This window comes from Silene latifolia, chromosome 7 (assembly GCF_048544455.1).
Source record: "Silene latifolia isolate original U9 population chromosome 7, ASM4854445v1, whole genome shotgun sequence".
NCBI lineage: Eukaryota > Viridiplantae > Streptophyta > Magnoliopsida > Caryophyllales > Caryophyllaceae > Silene > Silene latifolia.
This window is the reverse complement of record NC_133532.1, coordinates 10,419,293-10,443,029: the sequence shown is the minus strand read 5'-3', so window position 1 is coordinate 10,443,029 and position 23,737 is coordinate 10,419,293. Positions and strand designations below refer to the sequence as shown.

The following is a 23,737-nucleotide window of genomic DNA, read 5'->3' as shown; positions in this document are numbered from 1 at the left end:
TCGCGAAAGGTGGGCATTGGCTAATTCATACCCTAGTTAGATTGAAGGTTTAAGTTTCATAAACAGAACTTTCAGATGTCCAACACTACAAACAATGCCACATTTAACATTAGCATTATGAATATTTGATTTAACTTAAACTTCAATAAAGTATTTGCCTTAGTTATAAATTAGTTCAAAAATGCAAAATAAACCTCACACATCTTTCCATCTTACCCAACATTATTGGCAACTTTGTAGCTATTAGAAAAATAGCTGACGGGTAACTATTGAAACTTTCACAAACTAAATTGACAAACTCAAGTGAACTTGTAAATAACAATTAATGGAACGAGCGTTTTCCATGTAAATTACTTTCCATTTTTCTTTTTAAAAATATACGTACAAACTTAATAGATTTACACATTGGTAAACAATATAATTAAGATATCACAAATGTGTAAACCCGGTTTACATCCCTACAATAGGCAGAAAAGGTGGTTCGAAAATAAATTACAACTTGAAGTAAGCACTTCATGTTAAGGCGTTACCGAACTAAAATACAATAAAAAAACTCTTAACTCTGCATCTGCGTCCGCCCATTGTTCATCTTTGGATCCTCCGTCTCTAGGTCCTTCATTTCTCCATCACCTTTCATCCATGTCTTCAACTTCTTCTCTAACTGAAACACGAGAGCGTAGACACTAATCAAAAGAGTGTAGACAATGCCAGGTATTATGATATATGAATACTATATAACTGACCATACCAACTTTATGATATATGATATACTCACATGTTAGCAAAATAGCAAGTGTCCCAGACATTTCAACATAACTCCTTGCTAAGAACATTTTGGACATGATATTAGTCCTAATATAACAATGGCATACATATGAAGCTTGAAGAATAGCAGACCATATGAAAGGTACTAACGATAAATTTAAGTCAGTGTGTGCCTGATGGTCCCGCCTTGAGACGACGAAACTCACCCAGAGCCCATATCAGGAAAATGTTGCGATAGTTACCGTAACTTAGGGTGCACTTCTTCGTGAATGCACCACTTATTTCTTGTATGCGGTAAAACAAGTACATTTTAGCATTATGTTGCGGCCTAAAATTTCACCATGTTGATTCCCAATTCTTAAGCTTTTATAGGAGTTCAGGAGATCAAGTATAATACCTCGTCACACTATTTACATTTCTCATATGTCGTAGCAGCAATTACCAGTTGGTCGACAGGGTGATTTCCTAATAAATGGGTTGTTTATAAATGGTCTATAACGTGTTTTCGACATTAGAGTAAAGATGCACAAGTGAGTGTGGTCCCTTGGTCTGCCATAGCATTGGAACAACAAGAGTATGTCATTGTTAGCATGTACATTGAAGAGGATAGTTTGATCCTCTTATTTCCTCTCTTTCATTCTATATTTTTGACACATCATACCCTCTTTCATCTACCCCACTTTCCACTATCTTCTTCCTCTTCCTCTAATTTTGTCCACATCAAAGAGGATGCAAACTTCCTCTCCTCTTTTACCTTTAAAGTAAACCCACTACAATTTTTATCTCTTATTTGGCACAAGGGCCAAGGTAAGAACATCCTCTATAAATAGAGGAAGTCTTCCTCTTCCTCTTCAAAGAGGATGTTAAGAGGATATACCCACATTGAAGAGGACATCCTCTTAGATGAAAGAGAGTACTACTCTTAGCCTTCTCTCTCTTCTAAGAGGAGGTCCTCTCTATTGTGGAACAAGTATGGAGTATCCTTTTAGCAAGAGGATGAAGAGGACTTCCTCTAGTTTTAGAGGAAGGAGTACATTGGCCCTTGTGCCCTTCAACCAATCAATTATATCTAATTTCTTATATTTTTTCTTAATATTGAAGGTTTATGTGTAATGATTAATTTAAGAGGAAGAATGAGACTTTCTCTCTATTGTAGAAAAATATAGGAGAAGAATAGAGGAAGAGGATGTAAATGTTGAAAAATGAGATGGATAAAAAGTAATTGAGGTGTCAAAAAAATAGTGGGGAAAAACAAAAATAAGAGGATAAGAACCTGCTCTCTATAGTACATACTCTTAGGCTCTCGTATTAAAAGGAAGGTTTTGAAGTAAAGAAACTGGAAGAAGATGAGTTTATGTAGAAGTAGAAGCGATCACCTGTTGTGGAAAGTCACCATCTTCCAGTTGTGAATCGATCAATAGTCTCGCCCCCGTTCAATGGGGATCGGATCCAGAGTTCTCTATTGTATCAGAACTAATAATAGCTTGAGCCTTTTTGGATTTACTAAAAGATTAATTACTTAAAAGTGAATTGCATAAGCATTAAGCATCTGCTGTTCTGTGTTTTTGTGCAGGGTCAACTAACCTGTCCAGCTTTGATAAGAGACAATATTGCCCAAAATGTCTGCACCGGATTTGATTTGTTCCCTTCTAAATTTGTGTAAACCTGTTCCACAGAGGCAAATCTGTCACTAACAACATTGCTTCTAACTTCTAAGATCAGAAGCATATTACCGTCGGCATATTTCTCTACGAATTTGATAAGAATGACAGACCTTGATTGCCCTTTGGTTTTCAACTACAATTATAGATTATGCAGTTCCAGCCTTTTTAGTTTCCTCAGCGTTCAAACCTCCGACCTCGATGTCCTCCAAGATATCTGCACATAACAATATATCACCTACACACACCAAATTTATTGCAGTCATACAGTGATTTACCTAATCATACTGACGACGATTATGTTACCTTTTTCTGATTTGCCTCCCTTTAGATTTGAATCCTCTGGCACACTACAAAGAGCTGATTTAACCAACATGAAGGATAAAATTTAACATTGATGGAAAATGAAAACCTGCTGCTCAGAGCGCTTGGAGAATCGAGGTGGCATACTCTGGTGTATCTTTCATATTTTCACGGAAGCTTTGAAGCTTAGCCACATTAGCAGCTCCGTTAGAGAGTGAACAGTTGATCCAAGTAACACAGCAGTGAGAAAGCATGCAACTCCAGGGAACAAAATGCTCACTTTATTTATCTTATCGTCCAAGAAGTAGTTCAAAGATGTACCTGGAATGACAGAATGCATATAGTTTTCAGCTATGAAACCACTTAAGTTGTTAAACCGATCTTTATATAGCTAACTTTAGGCCTGTCAAAAAGTATCCCACCTTAATTCAGAGGTTCATGACATCTGAATTATAACCCGAACGACACAAACCCAAACAATCCATATTTGTAAGGTTAGGGTTGGGGTGAACCTAAACCAGACCTTATTCTGAATTTCTGACCAGACACGACCCAGCCCAACCGCCTGATCTGCCTGACAGGTTTAGTTGACGTTCAATTATGACTTTGTTTACCTATAACAACAGCAATACTTGAAGTAATTACTTGTGCAACTGAAAGCCCAACAAATGCCCATGCGTACTGTATCAACACATTGCCAAGGCTCAAGAACAGTCCTCCTAGCATTGCCATCAAAACACATGACCACATATCCTGCACATAGTAACATATATATCAGAGAAGAAAAAACAATATATCAGAAGCAGTAGATAGAGCTGAACTGGTTCCATCAACGAACTAATGTCGTACCAAAATATATAGTGCTATTTAAGTTCTTGTGAAGCAAACAATAATCCAATAAGCAGGCAACACTGCATCTAAGGGACTGGTTAAACCAGTCTCATATGTGAACTATTCGATCTCTTTTGACTGGTTAAGGTAATTCAGTAAGTGCTGCTTCAGATTATACGATGGCATAATATATCTGTACTATTTCGCAATGAATATGCGTACTGAAACTTTATTTTAGCAATCGTGGAAACTATACAGCTATACTCAGTCAGCTCTGCATATGGCATGGCTACGAGCCTTCGATTGGATTCAAAACTATCCAATGCAAAACCAACCAGCCTTTGCTCCAAATCCAATTAAATCCAAAAATCCTTAGCCCGAAACCTATTCATGGTAGTATTTTTTAGTCTTATTATCAGAACTCAATCCAAAACTTGAACCAAAAGCCAATCCAAAACACGATTTGATCCAATGGTCTTTCCTTTAGATCTGATCATGTTAGGTCCTGGTATGAGAGGGATTGGTGATGGATTTAGTTCGGCATTCAGTAATGGGTGAAGTCCGGGTTTGGCGTTTAAATGGGAAGTTTAATCAGGCTTGAAAGAGAAATGAGGCCATACTAATCCCCAAATTTTATCCACAATTGCCTGAAATCAAAACACAAAAAACAAACAAATAATCACATAAACTATAAATTTTTTTCCTATAATACAGAAGTACCCAAAGCAAATAAAGTAAGACAACTGATAAGCAAAATAAGAGAACATAAACCCACAAATTATCAATTAAGGAAGGTAAACACACAAGATGCGACAAAGAAATGGAACAAACAATGATCAGAAATGGTGTACATAACAGTTTCGACTCTTACAACTACAACCACACTGCAAAATTCGAATGATAAATGACTAAATGCGGAGTATAATTGAAGGTACTCAACTAAGTTTCCTATCTTGTATTATCGACAAATAAGCAAGGGGTTTTTGCTAGTTGCCATACTAATTTTGTAAAGCATATTTGTAGTAATAGTTTTAAATGAGAAGAACAATACTCAACACCTATATGTGATCGAGTTATAAAGGTTTTGGAGTTTACTACGACCACATTATACCATGTTTTTAAGGTGATATTGACCATATTTAGCAAGATTAGGCCATGACAACTGATACCATGATCGAAACAGAGATAAATAACACTATGTTTGTAATGTGTTATTTCCTTATATATATGGAAAGCTTATAAATTTGCTAAACCATAGAAAGTAAATTAGAAAAAAGAAAAGGAGATTAAAGAAGAGAAAGGAGACCTTATCAAACTCGACAGGAGGAGAAATAGGATCAATAGGACTGTCAAACATTTCAGCAGCAATAGAAGATGTTGAAAAGCTTTGGCCTCCTAATAATAACCCATTTGGTGGCTCACTACTACATGATGGTCTCCTAATAATAACCCATTTGGTGGCTCACTACATGATTGTCTCCCTGATGTCATTGGTGATACTTCCTGCAATTTTTCCACATAAAAACCATAATTCATTACCATAACCCAATTCAACTAAAACACTCAAGACACTTAGTTTTTCGTCAAAAACTCGAACTTTTATCCTTTTATAAAATAGTCATTTTTGACCCTTTGAATCGGGTTTATGTATCATAACTAAAGTATTAACTCAAGAAGACATAATATTTCGAAACTTGATCGAGCCTGAGTACAATAACATTACCCTACTGCCTCCCGCAAACAAACTTCATACCATGTAACATTAATCAAAAAAAATGCAAATTTTGACAAATACACTTACAGATTGAGACATAATCCGTTCAAGAACAAGCTGAGAAGCAGTAGATGAAGCAAAAGAGAAAGAATGCTAAAAGGCATACCTCCGCTATCGGCACTGGTTTACAAACTGCACAAATCACTTGTTAAGGGATCGAGAAGCCCAATAATCACTTAAAAGCGCGAAACCCATAGACAATAATTACCGGAAACTACCCATAGACAACAATTACCGGAAACTCCGGGAATGGTTATCAAGGTGAGTGAAGTTTTTATACGGATCTAGAGTGAACGATCGAAAGAATTTGGGGCAATGAATGACTTTGGTGATTGAGAAGAGGGAATGATGGAAGTGTAGAGGGAAAGGGAAATTGTGAGTAGGAGTGTTAATAATCCTAATAAGGAGGAAAAGAGAAAGGAGGAAATATGAAGGTTGTGTGTTGTGGGCGGCTGAGATTAGAGGAAGTAAAGGATGGACGGCTAGGATGAATCACTATTGTTAAGCACTGTTCATAGGGGATACTATTCCTAAGCTACAGTAAGTCGACTTTCATACATTTTAAAGGAGAAGGATTAGTTTGTTTTTTTGTATTATAGTTGTTTATACTATTAATTTAACCATATTATTCTGCATGCATGTCAATTTTATCAGCTATATGATCATATTGGGCATCTATATGTCTCTTTATTGTGCGTTTGGGTGTGTGAATCATACTAATTAATTTCTTCTTATTGTGAACAGATTGCTATACCGGCTGCAGTGGGTGATGGATAGAGTAACATATAAATAGAAAAGGTATACCCTATGTTTTAGGATACTAAGCAATTTATTCGAGGAATGCATTTTAAAATTAAACTTGGTAGATACGGTGTCTTACTAAGTTATTTATAAACCGCTCTTTTGAACCACTTTTTACGTTTTTTCATTATTCCTTGATTGTTGATACTAACTCAAAGTTTAGTGTACCAATTTTTTATTTTGAAGTGTTTCGTCTCTCCGAAGACTTACCCTCGATATATATACTACCTCCTATTTTATATGTTATTCCACTTTTTCTAATATATGTGAGTAATATTTTATTGAAAATGGAATAACATATGAAATAGGAGGGAGTATGTATTTATTAATGTTTAAAAAGATCGACTTTTATGCTCTTTCCGTTCAAAAAATGAAAAGAAAATATATGATGAACCAACATGCAAGGAAAAACACGACATCAAGAGTCAAGCCTCAAAACTGCATACCGCATCTCCGTTCAAGGTAAACGATTTGCGGAAGGAATTGTCTTGCTCTTTGTTTCCAAAAAGAGTTGTATCACTCATAAGCAAATATATATGCATCATAGCTACGTCTTCACAACTTTTAGCAATATTGAGAGCTCTTACGGACTTGAACTTAATTTCCGGTATCATATCAATTAAGGCTCTTTCATATTTATTTTTTCTCAAACGGACTGTATACATTTGTATTCCGGACGATCTGATTGTACTCATATGCATTGTTTTTCATTAAAAATTGAGTTTACGAGTGTTATAAAATTGTTTATTGCTGATATTGTCGATAAGATAATCCATTCATATACGTGGTCATGTTTGTATATAATAATCGGTGATATTTGATGTTTACTGCTACTCCGCATGTATTTGCGTAATACACAGACCATTGCCTATGACAACTTAGAGGATGATTATTAAAATTTAAAGTAATTAGTAGGATCATTATTTTGTTTGACTAACTGCAAGCCTGCAAGTAAGGACTTCCAATGTATATATGCATGTGTTACACAAATTTGGTGTTTGTTCGCAATATTACTACTATGGTTGAACTTAATTTGATGTGTGGTTTTATATTACTATTACCTATAATAATGAAATTAATAATTATTTAGAGTCCATGGTTTACCATGATTGCAAAAACTACATTGCATGCTGCAATATTTTTTTTATTACTATTAAAAATATAATTATAAGAAGATAATGAAAGAGAAAAGAAAAGGCTAAAAAATCAATTTACCTATCAAATATTACATGATAAGTGGACTAAATTGAAAGAAGAAATTACCAAATATTAGATGATAAGTGGACTAAATTGAGTGTAGAAATCAATTTACCTATAAATAACATTGCTAAAATCAATATATATAACTAAAGGAGACTTTTTTTTCTAATTATACTATTAGCGTTAGAATTAGGAGATAATTAATTATTTACAATTTTATAATAATTAGGAATATAATTTTCCTATTAGAAATCAAAATTAATTAATTATTTTACAATTTTCCTACTAGAAATAGGAAATACATTAACAATTTATTAAGGCTTTTTTTCCTAGCTAATTATACTATTAGAATTAGGAGATAATAATTATTTAAAATTTTTCTATTAAAAGAATATGATTCTCCTATTAGAAATGAGAATTAATTAATTACTTTACAATTTTATTATTAGAAACAGGAAATGAATTAGTTATCTATAATTTATTAATATTAAAAAATTACTCATTAGTATTTGTTCACTTTTTATTAAATTATAAGGAAATAAAACCTTTGACATATTTATAATATCCAATTTTATAACAACTTCTGATTAAAAAAAATGAGGTATTATGAGGCTAAAAGGCCCTAGGCCGAATTGGGTCATGACAAATGTGCATGCATAATACGTACTACATGGAATTTACTCATGTAAAGGGTAAAATGAACGCTGAAATATACTTCTACGTCTTTTGTTATTGCTAATGTCATATTTAATTATACATAATACAGTTTATTTTTCAAATGTCATATGTATTTCTCCTACTAATTTTAAAGTTATTTCCCTCACAATACACTTCAAATTCTATTAATAATTTATTATTATATTATTTATATTTATTTGTCATTATATAGAAGTATATTAATCAAAATTTAAATAAGATATTCACAAATTATTGATAAGTACAAAGTTTGATATCTATTTTTCTAGGAGTATTAAAAGATAAAGAAAGTTGCTGCTAATTTGCGAATCGAAATATCATATTATAACAAAGGATTAAATGTTTTGAAAAACTTTATTGTGCGATTGTTTTACAATTTAAAGTAAAAATGGTACCACGAGTAATAAAATAGATTTGAATGAGGCTTGAAGATAAATTAGATTTACTTATTATAGAAATATGTATAAGGTTAAGATTCAATTCATGCAATGATCAACATTAAAAAAAAGTCATGAAAAACACATAAAAGGATAAGAGTAGTCTTTCCCTAACATAGTGAAGACCGCCTCTCTCAAGCTTTTCTTCTGACAAATTTACATGCATAATAAACAATACTATTCAATTATATGGAGCAAACTAATTATTATTGATTTTTTTTTTCGTAAATTGAGCACATCATCACTATAATTTAGGGAGAAATACGAATTGAGAAAGGGTGAGACATATTCGTCATGCAAAATACGATGCTTTAACCACCTTTAGGCAAAAATATAAAAGTAAATGAAAAAATTTAAACCTAAAAGGATGTCACGTACTTGTCAACTCTTCTACAGTTCTCTACCGCATTAATATTCTTATGAAGTTTATGACATTTATTTCATATTAATAAAAAAAATGATTATACTGATTCGTGCAATTTGTGATTTATAACTTTTAGCTAACTTATTTGAACTTGCTTAAATTTATATATTTGAATTGAAGAATATTAATTATAAATATGATAAAGATAAAGTTTGATCTTTAATTTTCTCAGAGATAAAAAAAACTCAATTTTTATTTTCTTATAATATACTAATTAAAGGTCATAATGTAAAACAGGAAATTACACCACAATCTACTATTTCAATATGTCGATGATCAACACTAAAAATAGAACATTTTGTATATATTTAAATAGTGTAAAAACTCTCAAAATGCAAAAAAAATGTTCAATCTGTCTTTATCAAACAAAACCTAAGTTTTCGCATTTTTTTTTTTTGTCATGTTCAACTTAATCTTTACGCGATGTAAAAATGATGAAATTTAGAAAGTAGCGGTTAGTTTTTCGTTAGTTAGATGGACTTTTCAAGAGAGAGATGAAAGCTTTACATTTTAGACCGTTTTATGTGTGAACCGAAGGGATTTAGTAGTGGGCTAAAGGTTGTTTCGAGTGGGAATGAGGTTGATTGCGACGAGTTGGTTAACTAAATTGTTTCCTTACTAGATCTAGAAAGGGGATAATAATTATGAGATTATAAAATTTGAAGAAAAAAGGACAATAAAAATGAGATGGATATAGTAAAATAAATAGCAAAGTTCGTGTATATATATAATATTCAAACTTATTCAGTTTACAAACATAGTACCCAAACACTTTGTTTGAGTATCTGGAATGGAGGTAGGGGAGGGGACGAGAAAAAGACTATGATGAAAAAGGGAGAGAGATAAGAGGGAAGATTGTTTCTTAAACTTTTCTTTGTTGAAAGAGAAATAAATTGTCTTCGATAAGGGAGACGAGGATCCATATCATCTGGAGTAACGATTGGTGTTTCATGGAGGTGAATGAGATTTATGACTTCTTATATGTAAAACGTGGCAGAAAGGTAGTGATGGTGGTAGTGGATTGGAGGTTATTTCAAACGTGGCAGAAAGGTAGTGATAGTGGTAGTGGATTGGAGGTTATTTCAAGTAGTAAGAACTAATCACAGTGGCTGATGTTTTTTTCTTTGCGGGTAAATTAGTGGGGTGGAGGGCGATGCGTTTAACGAGGATAGTGATAATAAATAATGTTATTTATCAGCAAAATATCGCGTGCACTAAAACATATAGGTAACATCAATAATAACAAGAAATCTCAAAAGATCATACTGATAAAATTAATCTTGACCCCATCAATCCTAATTAAAGTAAAATCTTAATTCTAACAACATTGTCGAGAGTAAGGGTTAGTTTCTATTGGATTGTGGATTTTTCTAGAAGTAGGGGTTTAGTTTTTCACTTGGTTGGATAAATTTGAGAGAAGTTTCGAAGACAAAGATCGATCTTTCAAGGGATGAGATTGTTTTAAATCATGTGTGTGAATATGGAAAAAAAAATAGGGATCTGCGTGAAGGATTTTGTTTCAAATGAGAAGATGGGGGCAAGACTATTGTTATAGGGGGTGTAATAAGCAGCCCCAGCCGTGTAGTATTGCGTTGGAATTTCGTTCACATTCAAAGGTACGTCTATAGTTTGACCGGGAGATATAACTTTTAACTACCTGTAAATGTTTTTACGTAACTATCATTTGACCCAACAATATGATTAAATTATGGTTGATATTCTATAGAAGGAGATTTATTGCATCATTGAGTTGATTATGCAAAGTAGATATTATTGTTTTCCTTGACCAATTAAAAAACAAACAGGTATTAATCAACAAATTTTAAAAACTATCAGTCTAAGTATCATATATATATAAACTTCATATTGGCTTTATTTTCCTAAAAAAACACTATTTTATTCTTATGTCAATATTATGTTCACGGGAATTATTGTTGGTCATGCATGCGGCATACATAAAATCTAAACATGAACGATGTACTATATATCTATATTCCATTTTATTGTGAAATTTATCACACATTATTTTAATATCGTGCAACGCACGCAAAAGAAAACTAGTAGAAAAGTAAACAATAGATTAAAACCCCTAGAATGGAACAAGTAAATAATTAATAGTATGCACAATGGCTCTTCGCGGTCCTCATTTTGCTCATTTCTTTATGATTCTACGATAGACTCTCAAATGTAACAAACCCGTTGCTGTCATTTATTTGCTTTTGATTTTGGCACAAATACCAACGAAAGAAGATGAATAAATTACTAATGATATGTAGACCAAATTGAGTGTGGATGATTCAATAGCCCATTAAAGACATGGAATTGGCAAACAAATAACTGACCGGAACGGACTAACTAATAGGATAGTGATCATTTGAAACTTTTTCGAGGGTATTAAAAACTGTCAAATGTTTACACTCTCAGAATATAAGAAGAAATGTTGGAAAAAGGTTGCAATTTCATTAAATATAGCCATATAGGTGAAGTAGTTGTCTACATTTTAGTAATACATTTTAACTTTTTATAATTACAGTATTATACACGATAGAACATACCAAATAGGTCCGTGCATCGCACGGGCATTAAATCTAGTATATCTATCTATATTATTAAAGGAAGCTTTTTTCGAGCGATTACAGAATCTCCAAGCCTTGCAAAACTCTTTCGAGTAAAATATTAGAAAATAAATAAAAATAAAAATCATATAAGATCATTGGATATAATTTGTCTTTTAGAAATCTCCGTAAACAACATTATTATGTACTCATACTAGAACTCTAGAAGCAATTGGATACCATAGTACAGTTTAACGTGTAAAACTAAAATTTATCAAGATTTATCAATTAAAGAAGTCTAATGTAAGTTGAATACATGGTCACATGGACAACCTATATATATTCACACTTTGATTAGCTTTACCATCCAACTTTTTTTGTATTATTATTTCCACTTTTTTGTGTATGAGTTTAGAGTATTTAATTTTATGTTTTTATGTGGTACTAATATTATACTCCGTAGTTGATAGCAATCTAATTTTATTTTTTTTTATTTTGATGTTCAGATGACTCTAATGCGTTAACCGGTCAATAAAGGTACTCTCTCCGTCCCGGTCAATTGTTGTCATTTCCTTTTGGCACAAAGACCAAGGAAAGAGGAGAGGACCAATAACTAAATGACAAGTGGAACAAATTGAATGAGAGTGATCAAATTACGCATCAAGTTCATTCTTAAAATAGAAAGGACAACAATTGACTGAGACACCCCAATATGGAAAAGGACAACAAATGACCGGGACGGAGGGAGTATATTTTTAAATTTCTTTTCTTACAATATGCCTTATCTTTTCTGTATGTATGTAGAATTATGTTACGAGGACCAAATTCTTACCATCATAATCCTACAAATGTTAAATAGGTGTTTTATAAAAATTGTATACTCTCTCCATTCTATTTTTATTTATACCCTCCTCTAATTTTTCCTTAAATCCTTCTCAAATATAAAGAGCCTCTCTTTGATTCAGTCAATAATTTACCATTACTTTATTTCTCTTCGCAAAGTTATATTCACTTGCTTTATTTCTCATCACAAAATAATATTCAATAGTGACGAGTGGATAAGAGATTAGTCAAAAGAAATTTAAAAATATACTCCGGACCTTTTTATACAAAGCATGTAAAGGGGAGATTAGTCAAACTTAGAGCTCATGCAAAACGTATTTGTTATTTGGAGAATTATTTGTATGGAATTATTGCTTCACCGAATCTGATATATATGTGCATGCATAAGAAGTGGCGTTGTTCACAGGAATACAAGTTGAATCGGTAGAGCAGGAGGATATTATCAAGATATTTTTGTAATAGTTGATTCATCCACCATGGGTGAAGAAACCGATCGATGAATCATTATAGCTCTTGCTCTTGGTTATAAGTACAACTCTTGGTTTCTTAAATCTCTTTAATTAATAATTAAGGAACATAGGTGAGATACGTTTGTCTAAAAATAACATAGGTGAGTGATATTGGTGTCTTAATAATAAAGAGTAGTAGTTGGTCTTCTCCGCGACTCCGCCTATACATATGCCCGAACTAGGACATTTGATCGGTGATGAGGACTATGATTTAAATCAATTCGAGATTTATATAGTACATTATTGTTTACCCTTTTTTGCTAAACTATTTTCAAATTTTTTTCTTATAATGCAAATAGTGCTTTTATGGTCTATGGATAGCAAAGTGATAAAAATTAGCATATATACCGTAGAGAGTAATAATAATATTGATATTATTGTAGGAATAAGATCAACAGTTATCATTAATGGTGACAGTGGAAAATGCCCCATTATTTTCGACTCAAAAAATTGAACTTAACTGAATGAAGTTAAACTAAATTGAATAGAGCTGAAAAGATATTCCCTCCAATTCGCAATAAACCTCTCTATTTCCTTTTTCGGTTATTCACAATAACCTCACTATTTCCTTTTTTTGGTAAGTGTTTGTGTGGTCTAAATTTAATTGTATGATGGGTAGTGTATTTGTGTGGTCCAAATTTAATTATATGTTGGGATATTGTGTTTCCTTAATTTTTATGGCAAAATGAAATGGGAGGTTTATTGTGAATTGGAGGGAGTATATATAAAAGCTAAATAAGATCAGCACCCATCATTAACGTTGTTTTATTATCATTATAAGGTACAACACTCAATAATACAACTCCTCCTATGAAATATATTAGTCCCCTTTTATATTCTGATATATAGCGTATCCTTGTCACAATGGTAATCAACGCCTACTTTCATACCTCGTGTACAACGGGTCTTCAAAGATGTGAGATTTGTAAGCGTGTGAATCATTTAACTTAATACACTTTACCATTTTACAAGTTTAACTTAATATACACTTTACCATTTTACAATTATGACGTATTATACATAATCTATATATATATATATAAAAGAGGCTTTTTTCAGGCAATTCTAGAGTCTCCAACTATTCTAAAACACCTAAATAATTTTAAATTAAATTAATAAATTAATATTATTAAAATTAAATCTTAAAATTATTTTAAAAGTTAAAAATAAATCTTAAAAGATAGAGAACTTTATCAAAATACTTTCGAGCTATATAGATAGATAAATTATTAAATTAATTAGATAGAATTTAAGTTAGATCCCACATCTATATGTAACCCTTCTTATATAAAGCAGCCAACTTCTTATTCTCTTGATTTGCATATTTTAGATCTTCCACATTTTTTGTTTGATAGGGAGTAATGATTGTTTATTCCGTTATTTAATTGCTTGACATGCATAATTTATTTAGCAATCTAATATACATATTCTACTTCTTTAATGTTATTAATTTAGTGAATTTTGTACGTCTGATTGCAGGAAAAATTGAATTGATGCCCATGTTAATATACTCAGCTATTAAGGTTTGTTCCCCTATTTATGATTATCAGACCTTTTTCTTTTGTCCAAATAGTTGTTTCTCAAAAATTATAGCTTATTACACGATAAGACGATCTATTTTTATAAAAAAAAATGATTCATTTAATACTAATAAATGAGTTTTCAGTAATGAGATCGTCTAACCGGGTGAGACCGTCTTACACTAAAACTATTGTTGTTTTTCAGGATTGACTAATTGTGTACTTATTTTTGATACATCCAGTTTTTATTATTAGGTTGGATGGAAGGAGTAATGCTCGATATGATAATGCACAAGAAAAAAAGGAATTATGTTAAATTACGGGTTTGGCCATGATCGTGAGAATTATTTGAGATATACGAGAAGTCGAAAAAAACAGATTATTACAATCTTAATACAAGAAGGAACTTTTTTTTGCTTTTGGGTGGATATTTTAGTAACACTTTCTCTAATTCTTCATGAATATTTTGTAATGATCAAGTTTAGATATACGTGTAGTAGGATTCTAAAACTAATTTATTTTCTCTTTAATAAAACCAAATTGATGTTGCCGGCTCGCCGCTAAAACATAAATGGAAATTAAAAGGGAACTTTTAATCAATAGTTGGAGTGATTCATTCTTGATTGTTAATGCAGGATAAGTGGAATATTGAGAGCAAATTACAAAGTGGCTAATTCAGATTTTGTGTTAATACTATAAAGCAATATTAAATTCACACAAATCTCCACTAACACAACTCTAGAATTTTATTATCTACTATACATTCATCTATGTGATCAGCGCAATGATAGAGTTTTGTATTTGTAGAATCAAAATAAGAAGCGGACACATGCGACGGATATGATTTTAGATGATATTATATGAATTTTAGAAGATATTTTTAAAATCTCACTAAAAAAATCTTCGCGTTACATAAAAATCAAATTACATATACTCAAGTTTTAGACTAAATTTCATATACTCGAGTTTTAGACTTTCTTCTGCTTATAATTAACTTGAGTCTTCATGAGATTAAAGTAAATAATACGGAAGTTTGTATATTTAAGCCTAAGATCATGTAAGGTGGGCAATTGCTAAAAATAAAAGAGCCATGGTAGAATATAACTCCAATACTCCATGTAGACCAATATAAATTATACACATTCTAAAATCTTGCTCTATGAAATGTTACACACTCTTTTCGTCTTGGTGCTCCAATGTACAACAACAAGAGAGAAGTTATATTTTAAGACTTTCATGATGCACTATTTCGAATGACTTTATTCTAAACTAATAATTGTAATTTATAAATTATGTTAAAACACAAAATTTCATTAAAGATGGGCACTATCCGTCACAAGTAAGACCAACCGTAACAAGGTCTGAGTTTCTATTTCTATTTATGGTTGACCATTTGTTCTTTCGCCATTTACGCACAAGTACATGCCAAATAGGTTTATTAAGGAGACGAAGTATTGAAAACCTTACAAATGAAAAAGATAGCGACATGCCATAGCGAGTTGGATTCGAGAATAACAGGGTTCACAATTATGAAAATAAGAGTGAAAAAAGGCTTCGTAGAGGCTAAAACTCGGGTCCTCGGTCACTTTTAAAAGTGGCCCAATTACAAGCATAATGTAATTAAGTTTAGTATAAACGGTGAGGCGAGAAGGAATTATATCTAAGCTCTTATAAGTTTAGTTCAGATTTTATATGTTCAGTTATGAATAGTTAAGCTCAATTAATACCCACTTTTCTATAAGCTCATATATGTCCAGTTCAGTTTTTATAAGTTTAGTTTAGAAACATTCAGCTCCTATAGGTTTAGTTCGGCTTTTATATATTCAGATCAGAAAAGGTAAAACCCTTATAAATTCAGTTCACTTCAGTAAAATTCAGTTAAGAAAAGGTAAACCCCTATAAGTTCAGATCAGTTTAGTAAAATTAATCATAAGATATTACAAATTGGCCCGGACATCGCCCGGAAATTCTAAAACACCTATTCTAAAACACCTATTAATCAGGCAATTCTAGAGTCTCCAACTATTCTAAAACACCTAAATAATTTTAAATTAAATTAATAAATTAATATTATTAAAACTAAATCTTAAAATTATTTTAAAAGTTAAAAATAAATCTTAAAAGATAGAGAATTTGATAAGATGTCATATTTTAGTGAGATAGAATACAACATTAACTTAAATTGGCTATATGCGCAAGACTAATGAGTCATATTTATAATTGTGAACACGTTTAAAATGGTAAAAAAAGTTCCACAACAATTAAAGGAGAAACAAATTTGAAACCTGCGTGCAACGACGGGCACAAAATCTAGTATAATATTATAATAGAGGCTTTTTTTTTCGGGCAATTAGAGACTCCAACTTTATAAAACTACTTAATTAATTCTAGAGACTCCAACTTTATAAAACTACTTAATTAATTTTTATTTAAAATAATATTATGTATAATTATCCCAATATTTGTATAGTTAGTTATCCCCAATATTTGTGCAAATTCTATCTAATATTTGTGCAAATTCTATCTAATAGAGTTTTATAAGTCCACCAACTTTGCTATTAAACGCTTCATACCGAGTCTGAAACAGATTTCATAGAAATATTTTGAAGGCCAGAGCACCTGTCAAGGTTCAGAATTTTCAACGGACATGACTTGATAATATCGTGTAGCATATGTTCGTCTACAGCGACCTCTGATAAATCCAAGATTGTAGCGAGACAAGCTTCAAGTTTTCATAATATGGCAGATTGGCTAAGTGTTGATATTGGATCGCCACAAGAATCCCATCTCTTTTCACTTACATTTCGAGATGAAGACTCGACACAATCACCTGCTATATAGGAGGCTTTTGGCATTGACTGGTTTGAATTTTTCATGGACTGTGATTCATAAACAATGGCCTCCAATAGGCCACTGCTCCTTGGAGAAGGACAACTTGAATGACTGTGCTCACTCAAAGGAGATTGGATTAAGGTATCAACAGTCTCAAGTTGGAGTGAAGGGAGCTCCATCTTCATCGCCTCTAAATTGGGCTCTGAAGAAGGGGATTAGCCATTTACAGGGGTATGGCTACCAGGAATCTCCATTAGGGAGGCCTGATTGACTTTCAAATCTTGATCGTATGAAAGCGATGACCAAAGAGACCGCCCTGCAGAAAGCCTCACAAAGGGGTCATCGTCATACGGGTCAAATACACCAGAACCAGAGAATAGGGTTCCCGTCCCGTCTCTCTGAGACGTTTGTTAGGGTTCAGTCTGGGTAACATGTTAGAGTCAGTAACAGTGCTCTGGCCTTCAACAAAGCTCACTGAGCGGAAATCCCTGAAGATTGATCCAGGACTATGCAGAAAGCTCGAGTTTTGATTGAATGCTAGATTCCTGCAGAAAAAGGCCTCAAGTATTTATGCTGACTTATTGTTTTACAGCTCCACAGATGTAAACTTAGCCACCCATATTACTGACTCTCCAAGGATTGCGATCTGCAAGTCCGTCACTGTTGTATCTGTATCTTGAACATCACCTCTTCTTATTTATTTAGTGTTCACCCTTTTTTAATGAGGTGTTAGTTTCTGGCTCTAGATTTAGCCCTGGCCCTTGTATAATCGCTCCTTTAGAAACTCGGGTTATTGAAATCTGTAAGTGCATCAATTTGCTTGAATTTACTGTTTCTCCAACTTTTAAAGTTATCCTATGTTTCTCCAACTTTTAAAGTTTTCTTCTTTATCTGCTTCCAAGTATCCGTCATTCAGAGATGGATACAATATTTTCACAATTCAACTTATGTAACACCGCTAAAGGGTCCATTTTATGCTGCCTCCGACACACACACACACTCGTGATTCATGTCAAAATATTGTTTAGTTGGACAAAATGTATGAGATATAACATTAAATAAAAATTGTTCAATACAAGTATAAAACCCATGACCTCTAACTAAGAAATAGTCTTAATAACCACTAGATTCACATAACTAATGTGCTCCTTTACTAAAGAATACTGTAATTATTTTTCGGGAAAGGGATGCAGATGAACCCTCTGCACCCCCGCCAAAAACGCCACTGCATCCCAACTGTTTTTATATATTCACGCCATCAAAAATTTGACGTTACATTGCACCAAAAAAAAACTTGACCAGTTAGAACAAGGTTTGTTATCTTATTTGAAGAAAATTTTAAGTTATAATTCTAATTCATTTTTAAGACCTTCACGTTATTTTATTTTCTCTGTTTAAAATTAAATATTTTTGATGTCTATAAAGTGATTTTCTTGATACAGGGGTGTATTTTCACAAATTTTGTTGATAATAATATAGTTGGTATCTTTAAATTAAAGTATGATTCATTTTTTTATGGCATGTTAATAATTATAATTAAACCAAAATATACAATAATTACACTATTGTCCAATTGTGAAATCAAGACAATATAGGAAAAAAAACGCATGAAATTCAAGGCTAAATAAAATTGGATTTAATATGTATTTTAGGTACAATGTGAACTCTATCTATATATAAAGAGGATAATTATTGCTAATGCAATTATTAATTATCTGGATTAAATTAGTTTTGATTAGATAATGATTTAAATTAAAAATTATAAAATAAAAATTTTAATTTAAATATTTTTTTAAAATAAAGAGGTTGATAAATTAAATTTGACTCCAACAATAATTTCACACATTGCTCATGTCATCCACAATATCTTACCTTTTTAGTTAATATTGAGAGGTGAACCAATATTTATTATTGTTTGGTATTTATCACACAAGCTATGAAATTGATCGTATTATTTTTCTTTTTACAGGTTTGTTGATATCTATCGTACCGTGGGATATAAAGTAAGGTAAGTTCTCAAGTATTTCAATACAAATTTTTCATTATAAATTTTTATTTCTTTTACTTTTCTTCATTCTAATGCAGGCTGAACCAAGGGTTTTTATTTGAGATTGGCAGGCCACTATACTTACACACGAGGAATATTGATATATTTTCCAATAAGAAAAATCATACTCAGTATAATCATGTTTATTGACAAATTGGACTTGAACTCATTATATTAGCCAACATACTTTGTACTATATTATGTTATTGAAACCATAAGTTCTCTTTTTATCAATTTCGGGACATAACGCCTGATGAGTAACACCACTCAGATCAATTATGAAGTCAGTCTCGCATTCATTATTTCTTTGTTATCGTTGTTGGCAGTATTTATTTATCAATTATTATAGTAATGATATTTATCTATGTTCTTAGCGGTTTTTCAATGTCGTTTTGATTTAAGGTGTTTTTGCTCTTTTAGAATGTTATATTTGTTCGACAAATTTAGCACCCACATTAGATGCTTTAATGTTAAAAACTCATGCCCATAAGTAATCAACCTTTCTTATACGTGTTCTTTTATCCAGAATTCCACCATTATTAATTAATGGTAACTTTTGACGTCGAACTTCCGTATTCATGCAAGTACTCATGCCTACAAGTAAACCTAGCAAACGAGTTCGATCGAGTCGGGCGCATGTCAGGTCAAGTTGAATCATGACATTTAGAATTTGTAAGAGTTTGGATCGGGTGAGATGCAGTCAAGTGTGTTGTTATCGAGTTATTTAGGATGGTCATGTCAAGCCTATGCTAAAATCATTAGCCTTACACAATACCGATATATTACAAAAAATCATTAACCTAAAACTAAGTGGTAAGAAAAACAATATAAAAAAGTCAAAAATTTCCTAACTAATATCAAAAAGAGGAATGGAGTGAGTATATAATATAATAATAGTACTATGAGATAGTATTACAAAAAGACTAATTAATATTAAAAACTATATGGAATTAAATTTCTCGCAAAATCCATTTTACTTAGTTTTAAACGCAATAGTTACTTGAAACTAAATAGTTATTAGTTTTTCAATATAATAATGCTTAAAAGTATGATGAATAGTTATTATATTGTTTTCCATGTAATTATTTCGTAATTGTGAACACTGTTTAAAATAGTATTAAAAGTTCCATAACAATTAGAGGTGAGTCAATATTGTAACCCGTGCAACGCACGGGCACAAAATCTAGTACTCCCTCCTATTCTATATATTCTTCCCTATTTCCTAAAACGGATTATTCAGGTTTTCTTCCCCTTTCTTATTTTGGAAACTTTTACTCTTATTTTATTCATTTCTCTCTCCTATCACCAAACCCCACCCAACATTTTTACTCATATTTTATTACTTTTCTTAAAGTTTTGGCCCCATCATTCCTTATTTAACTCATAATTATTCATCCCTCTCTCCAATCACCAAACCCCACCCAACTTTTTACTCTTATTTTATTACTCTCCTTAATTCTCGTGCCCATAAACAAGGGGAAGAATACGTAGAATTGGAGGGAGTATAATATAGATTAGTGAGTAGATAAGCATACTATCCGGCATTGTCACATGCATTTTACGGTGAGATTCCTGATTCCAGTTTACGATGTATTGAAATGCACAAACAAATGAACAATTTGGTTTTTAGGGAAGCCTACATAAATGAATCGATCATCGACTCATCGTCGAAAGTTGAAGAAAACTAAACAAAGCAAACTATTATGTCTTAATATTAGAACGGGTTAAATAACCACTTAATTATTTACAATAAATATTTTGCATTTTTCTATCATTTCTTTTTATCTTATTCATGGTATTTGATTCGTCTTATTCTTAAGACGGATACACTCGTCTTAAATAAGAATTTGACATTATTGTATTGTTTCTTTATAAAAGCGGTGTCTAGAACGATTATGGGACAGTCTCTCGTTATAAAAAAAAATTAACGGAAAATGCACGCTATGTCCTTGAGGTTTGATATTTTGTCCGAAATACGCAATTTTTTGATCTGGAAAACTTTAAGAGCTCATAACTCATGTTCACGAGCTTAGAAAGTGTCGATTTTTTTTTTCAAATTAATCATCCTTCCGAGAACTACGGTTTAAAAATAAATTGTCCAATTTGGTGGTGGTTAGCCGTGTTGGAACAGTATGGTCATGCGTAGTATGCTAGTGAAATAATGAGCGGTGGCCGATCTATAATTTTTACTCTATATGCCTTTTTTTTTGTATAGAACTCCCTTTTCTTTATCACCAAAGCTTGGAATAGACGGTATTTCACTAAGCTATTATGAGACCAATCTTTCATATTCACTTATTTATTTTTCGTGACCCTTTTATTGTTGATCGTGACATAGTAATTTCGTACCTATTTACATAATAAATGTATCATTTTTTCTTACAATTGTAAAACAGTTTTTCAATAAACTTATTCTAAGTAGACATGTACTCGGGCGGCGGGGGGGGGCGGGCGGGCTCTCTGGTCAAACCGGGCCGGCCGGGGAAGGGGCGGGCTTGGCCGGGCTTGGATATGCTTGACCCGGGCCAGGACCAGAGGCGGCCTAAGTCCGGGAATGGCTGGCGGGCCTTACCATTTTATTTTTTTATTTTTGCTAAAATGGCGGGCCAAGGCCGGGCGGCCGGAATTTCAGGACCGGGCAGTGTAACACCCCCATACTCCAAGTGCCTTACCAGGACCACTCGGGTATGAAGACATCACCATCTCGGTCCCCCGAGGTATGATAATCAAATAGACAAAACAGAAACAACATTTATTATAAATAGTTTAATGAATAAATACAATCCTCAAAACCAAACCAAAGTACGATACAAGATTCTCAAACGACGGTTCTAACTGGAATGTAAAATAAACTAAGGCTACAGCGGAAGACTCCTATCATCTGTCGTGGCATCCCAGCTATCCCAGTACTCATCTCAATACCGCTCAATATCCGCTCACCATCCCGAATGGATCACCGCAGTTTACAAAACAACACCGGGTCGTACTAATCACACAATCAATATAGATAACAATAATAAGATAACATTTACCGAATCACACACACACACACACCACCAACTCCCATCATCTCAATCTTCGACCGTCCACCTGGACCACCGCCCGATGGGGGACCGCAGCCGTTCCCATCTAAGCCCCGCTCATCGTACGAGCGATAACCCTGTCCATTAATGTGCACATCCCCTTCCGTGGCGGGTTCCACGAAGGGCGAAACTAGGGCGTGAAGTCACTCCCGCAAGTGACCCCACTCAGCCGAGAACGCATCTCGAGAACCATAGACAACCAATCACAATTACAATCATCATATCAAACAACTAACTACAACACATCACCAATATCCCATTATGGGACTAATATTGAGTAGGAAATCCTACCGGAAAGCACAACAAGCAAGACGGTATCTACAAATTTGTATCAAAACGCCTCTTCTACGAATCCTCCTCCTATCATATAGCACATAAAGACTACCAATCACTTACTACTCATAAAAACCCCCAATCTCTAAATTAGGGTTTAATCAATCCCAACAAAACATTATAAAAATTGTATTAAAAGCTTACCCTCGACGCAAGGAATCCAACGATACGAACTACGACGACACGAACCGACCGTCTCGAACTCCGGAATTGCTAAGAATGCGATTAGGAAGATGAAGCGGCTGCTTTCTTTCTTAAACAGGTTTTAGGTTTTGTAAAAGTGAATTAAAACAATGACGAATATGTTTAAATACCTTAATCGCATAATTAACAAAACCCGAGAAAACTCCCCGTAAAACCGGACACTCGATCGAGTACCCAAGGTACTCGATCGAGTACCCCCTTACTCGATCGAGTACCCCAACTACTCGATCGAGTACCCAACAGGTCAAAAACTATTTTATTTCGCAACTTGCCCATACTCGACAGAGTAAGGGCTACTCGATAGAGTACCCCAAGACATATAAATACGGAGTATTACACCAGGCCAGGGTTAACGGCGGGCTAAGGCCGGGCCGGTTCAGGCCAGGCTGCATAAAATAACGAACTAAGACGGGCCGGATCAGCCCGTGCTGATGGCCAGCTCTAATTCTAAGAACGTCTCTTCGGAGACTTACCTAATTTCTTGTCATTTCACATTTTGGGTCAAATAAGAGAACTTTAAGCGGTTATATATGTCGGAGAGTTAAAAGTTTCAATTCATGGAATATACAATCAGTTGTATATGTTGTACGATGTAGAATCTGACTTTTGTAATTAAGTATCCGAGCTTTATGTTAAAGAATATGAGCTTTATTAGAAAGTATTGAACTCATCCATTTACACATTAAAAACATGAATTTTGAATTAGCTCAGAAAGAATACATATAAGCTCAGATTCTTATAGCTTGGTTGTACAATGCTTATGGTACAACTGGATGTATAATACTATTTGTGTAAAATTTTGGTAAATCAAACTAAGATATTCGTATTTATTATTGAAAAATCTTTTACAAGATAATAATTTCGACGGAAACAATAATATATAGATGGAGACAAAGACGGTCAAATGTGGCATTGAAGA

At 32.9% G+C, this 23,737-nt stretch overlaps 1 protein-coding gene across 11 annotated transcripts; it reads right to left on the bottom strand.

The window, feature by feature from the left end:
• Window positions 1-458: 458 nt before the first annotated feature.
• Window positions 459-5,705, bottom strand: LOC141591677 (ureide permease 3-like). Of its 11 annotated transcripts, none has more exons than XM_074412085.1 (9): window positions 5,362-5,705; window positions 4,867-5,063; window positions 4,181-4,207; window positions 3,344-3,482; window positions 2,733-3,050; window positions 2,540-2,643; window positions 2,350-2,430; window positions 2,142-2,224; window positions 459-661 (listed from the first exon to the last, which is right to left on the bottom strand). In XM_074412085.1, the coding sequence occupies exons 2-5, from the start codon at window positions 4,915-4,917 to the stop codon at window positions 2,890-2,892; spliced, it is 378 nt and encodes a 125-aa protein (XP_074268186.1). In that variant the 5' UTR covers window positions 4,918-5,063; window positions 5,362-5,705; the 3' UTR covers window positions 459-661; window positions 2,142-2,224; window positions 2,350-2,430; window positions 2,540-2,643; window positions 2,733-2,889. The 11 variants fall into 11 exon arrangements, 9 of the variants coding, with proteins under 9 accessions (XP_074268186.1, XP_074268190.1, XP_074268189.1 ...); XM_074412089.1 differs by lacking the exon at window positions 2,142-2,224 and having other exon boundaries at window positions 2,733-2,786; window positions 2,877-3,050; XM_074412088.1 differs by lacking the exon at window positions 2,142-2,224 and having other exon boundaries at window positions 2,733-2,776; window positions 2,877-3,050.
• Between the last annotated feature and the right edge of the window lie 18,032 nt (window positions 5,706-23,737).

Coding starts and splice junctions, on each gene's coding strand:
- LOC141591677 (XM_074412085.1), bottom strand. CDS start 4,917: ATGTTTGACAGTCCTATTGATCCTATTTCTCCTCCTGTCGAGTTTGAT. Junction 3,483..4,180: donor TGGATAAAATTTGGGGATTA/GTATGGCCTCAT, acceptor TACTATGTGCAG/GATATGTGGTCATGTGTTTT. Junction 3,051..3,343: donor AAGTATTGCTGTTGTTATAG/GTAAACAAAGTC, acceptor CTGTCATTCCAG/GTACATCTTTGAACTACTTC.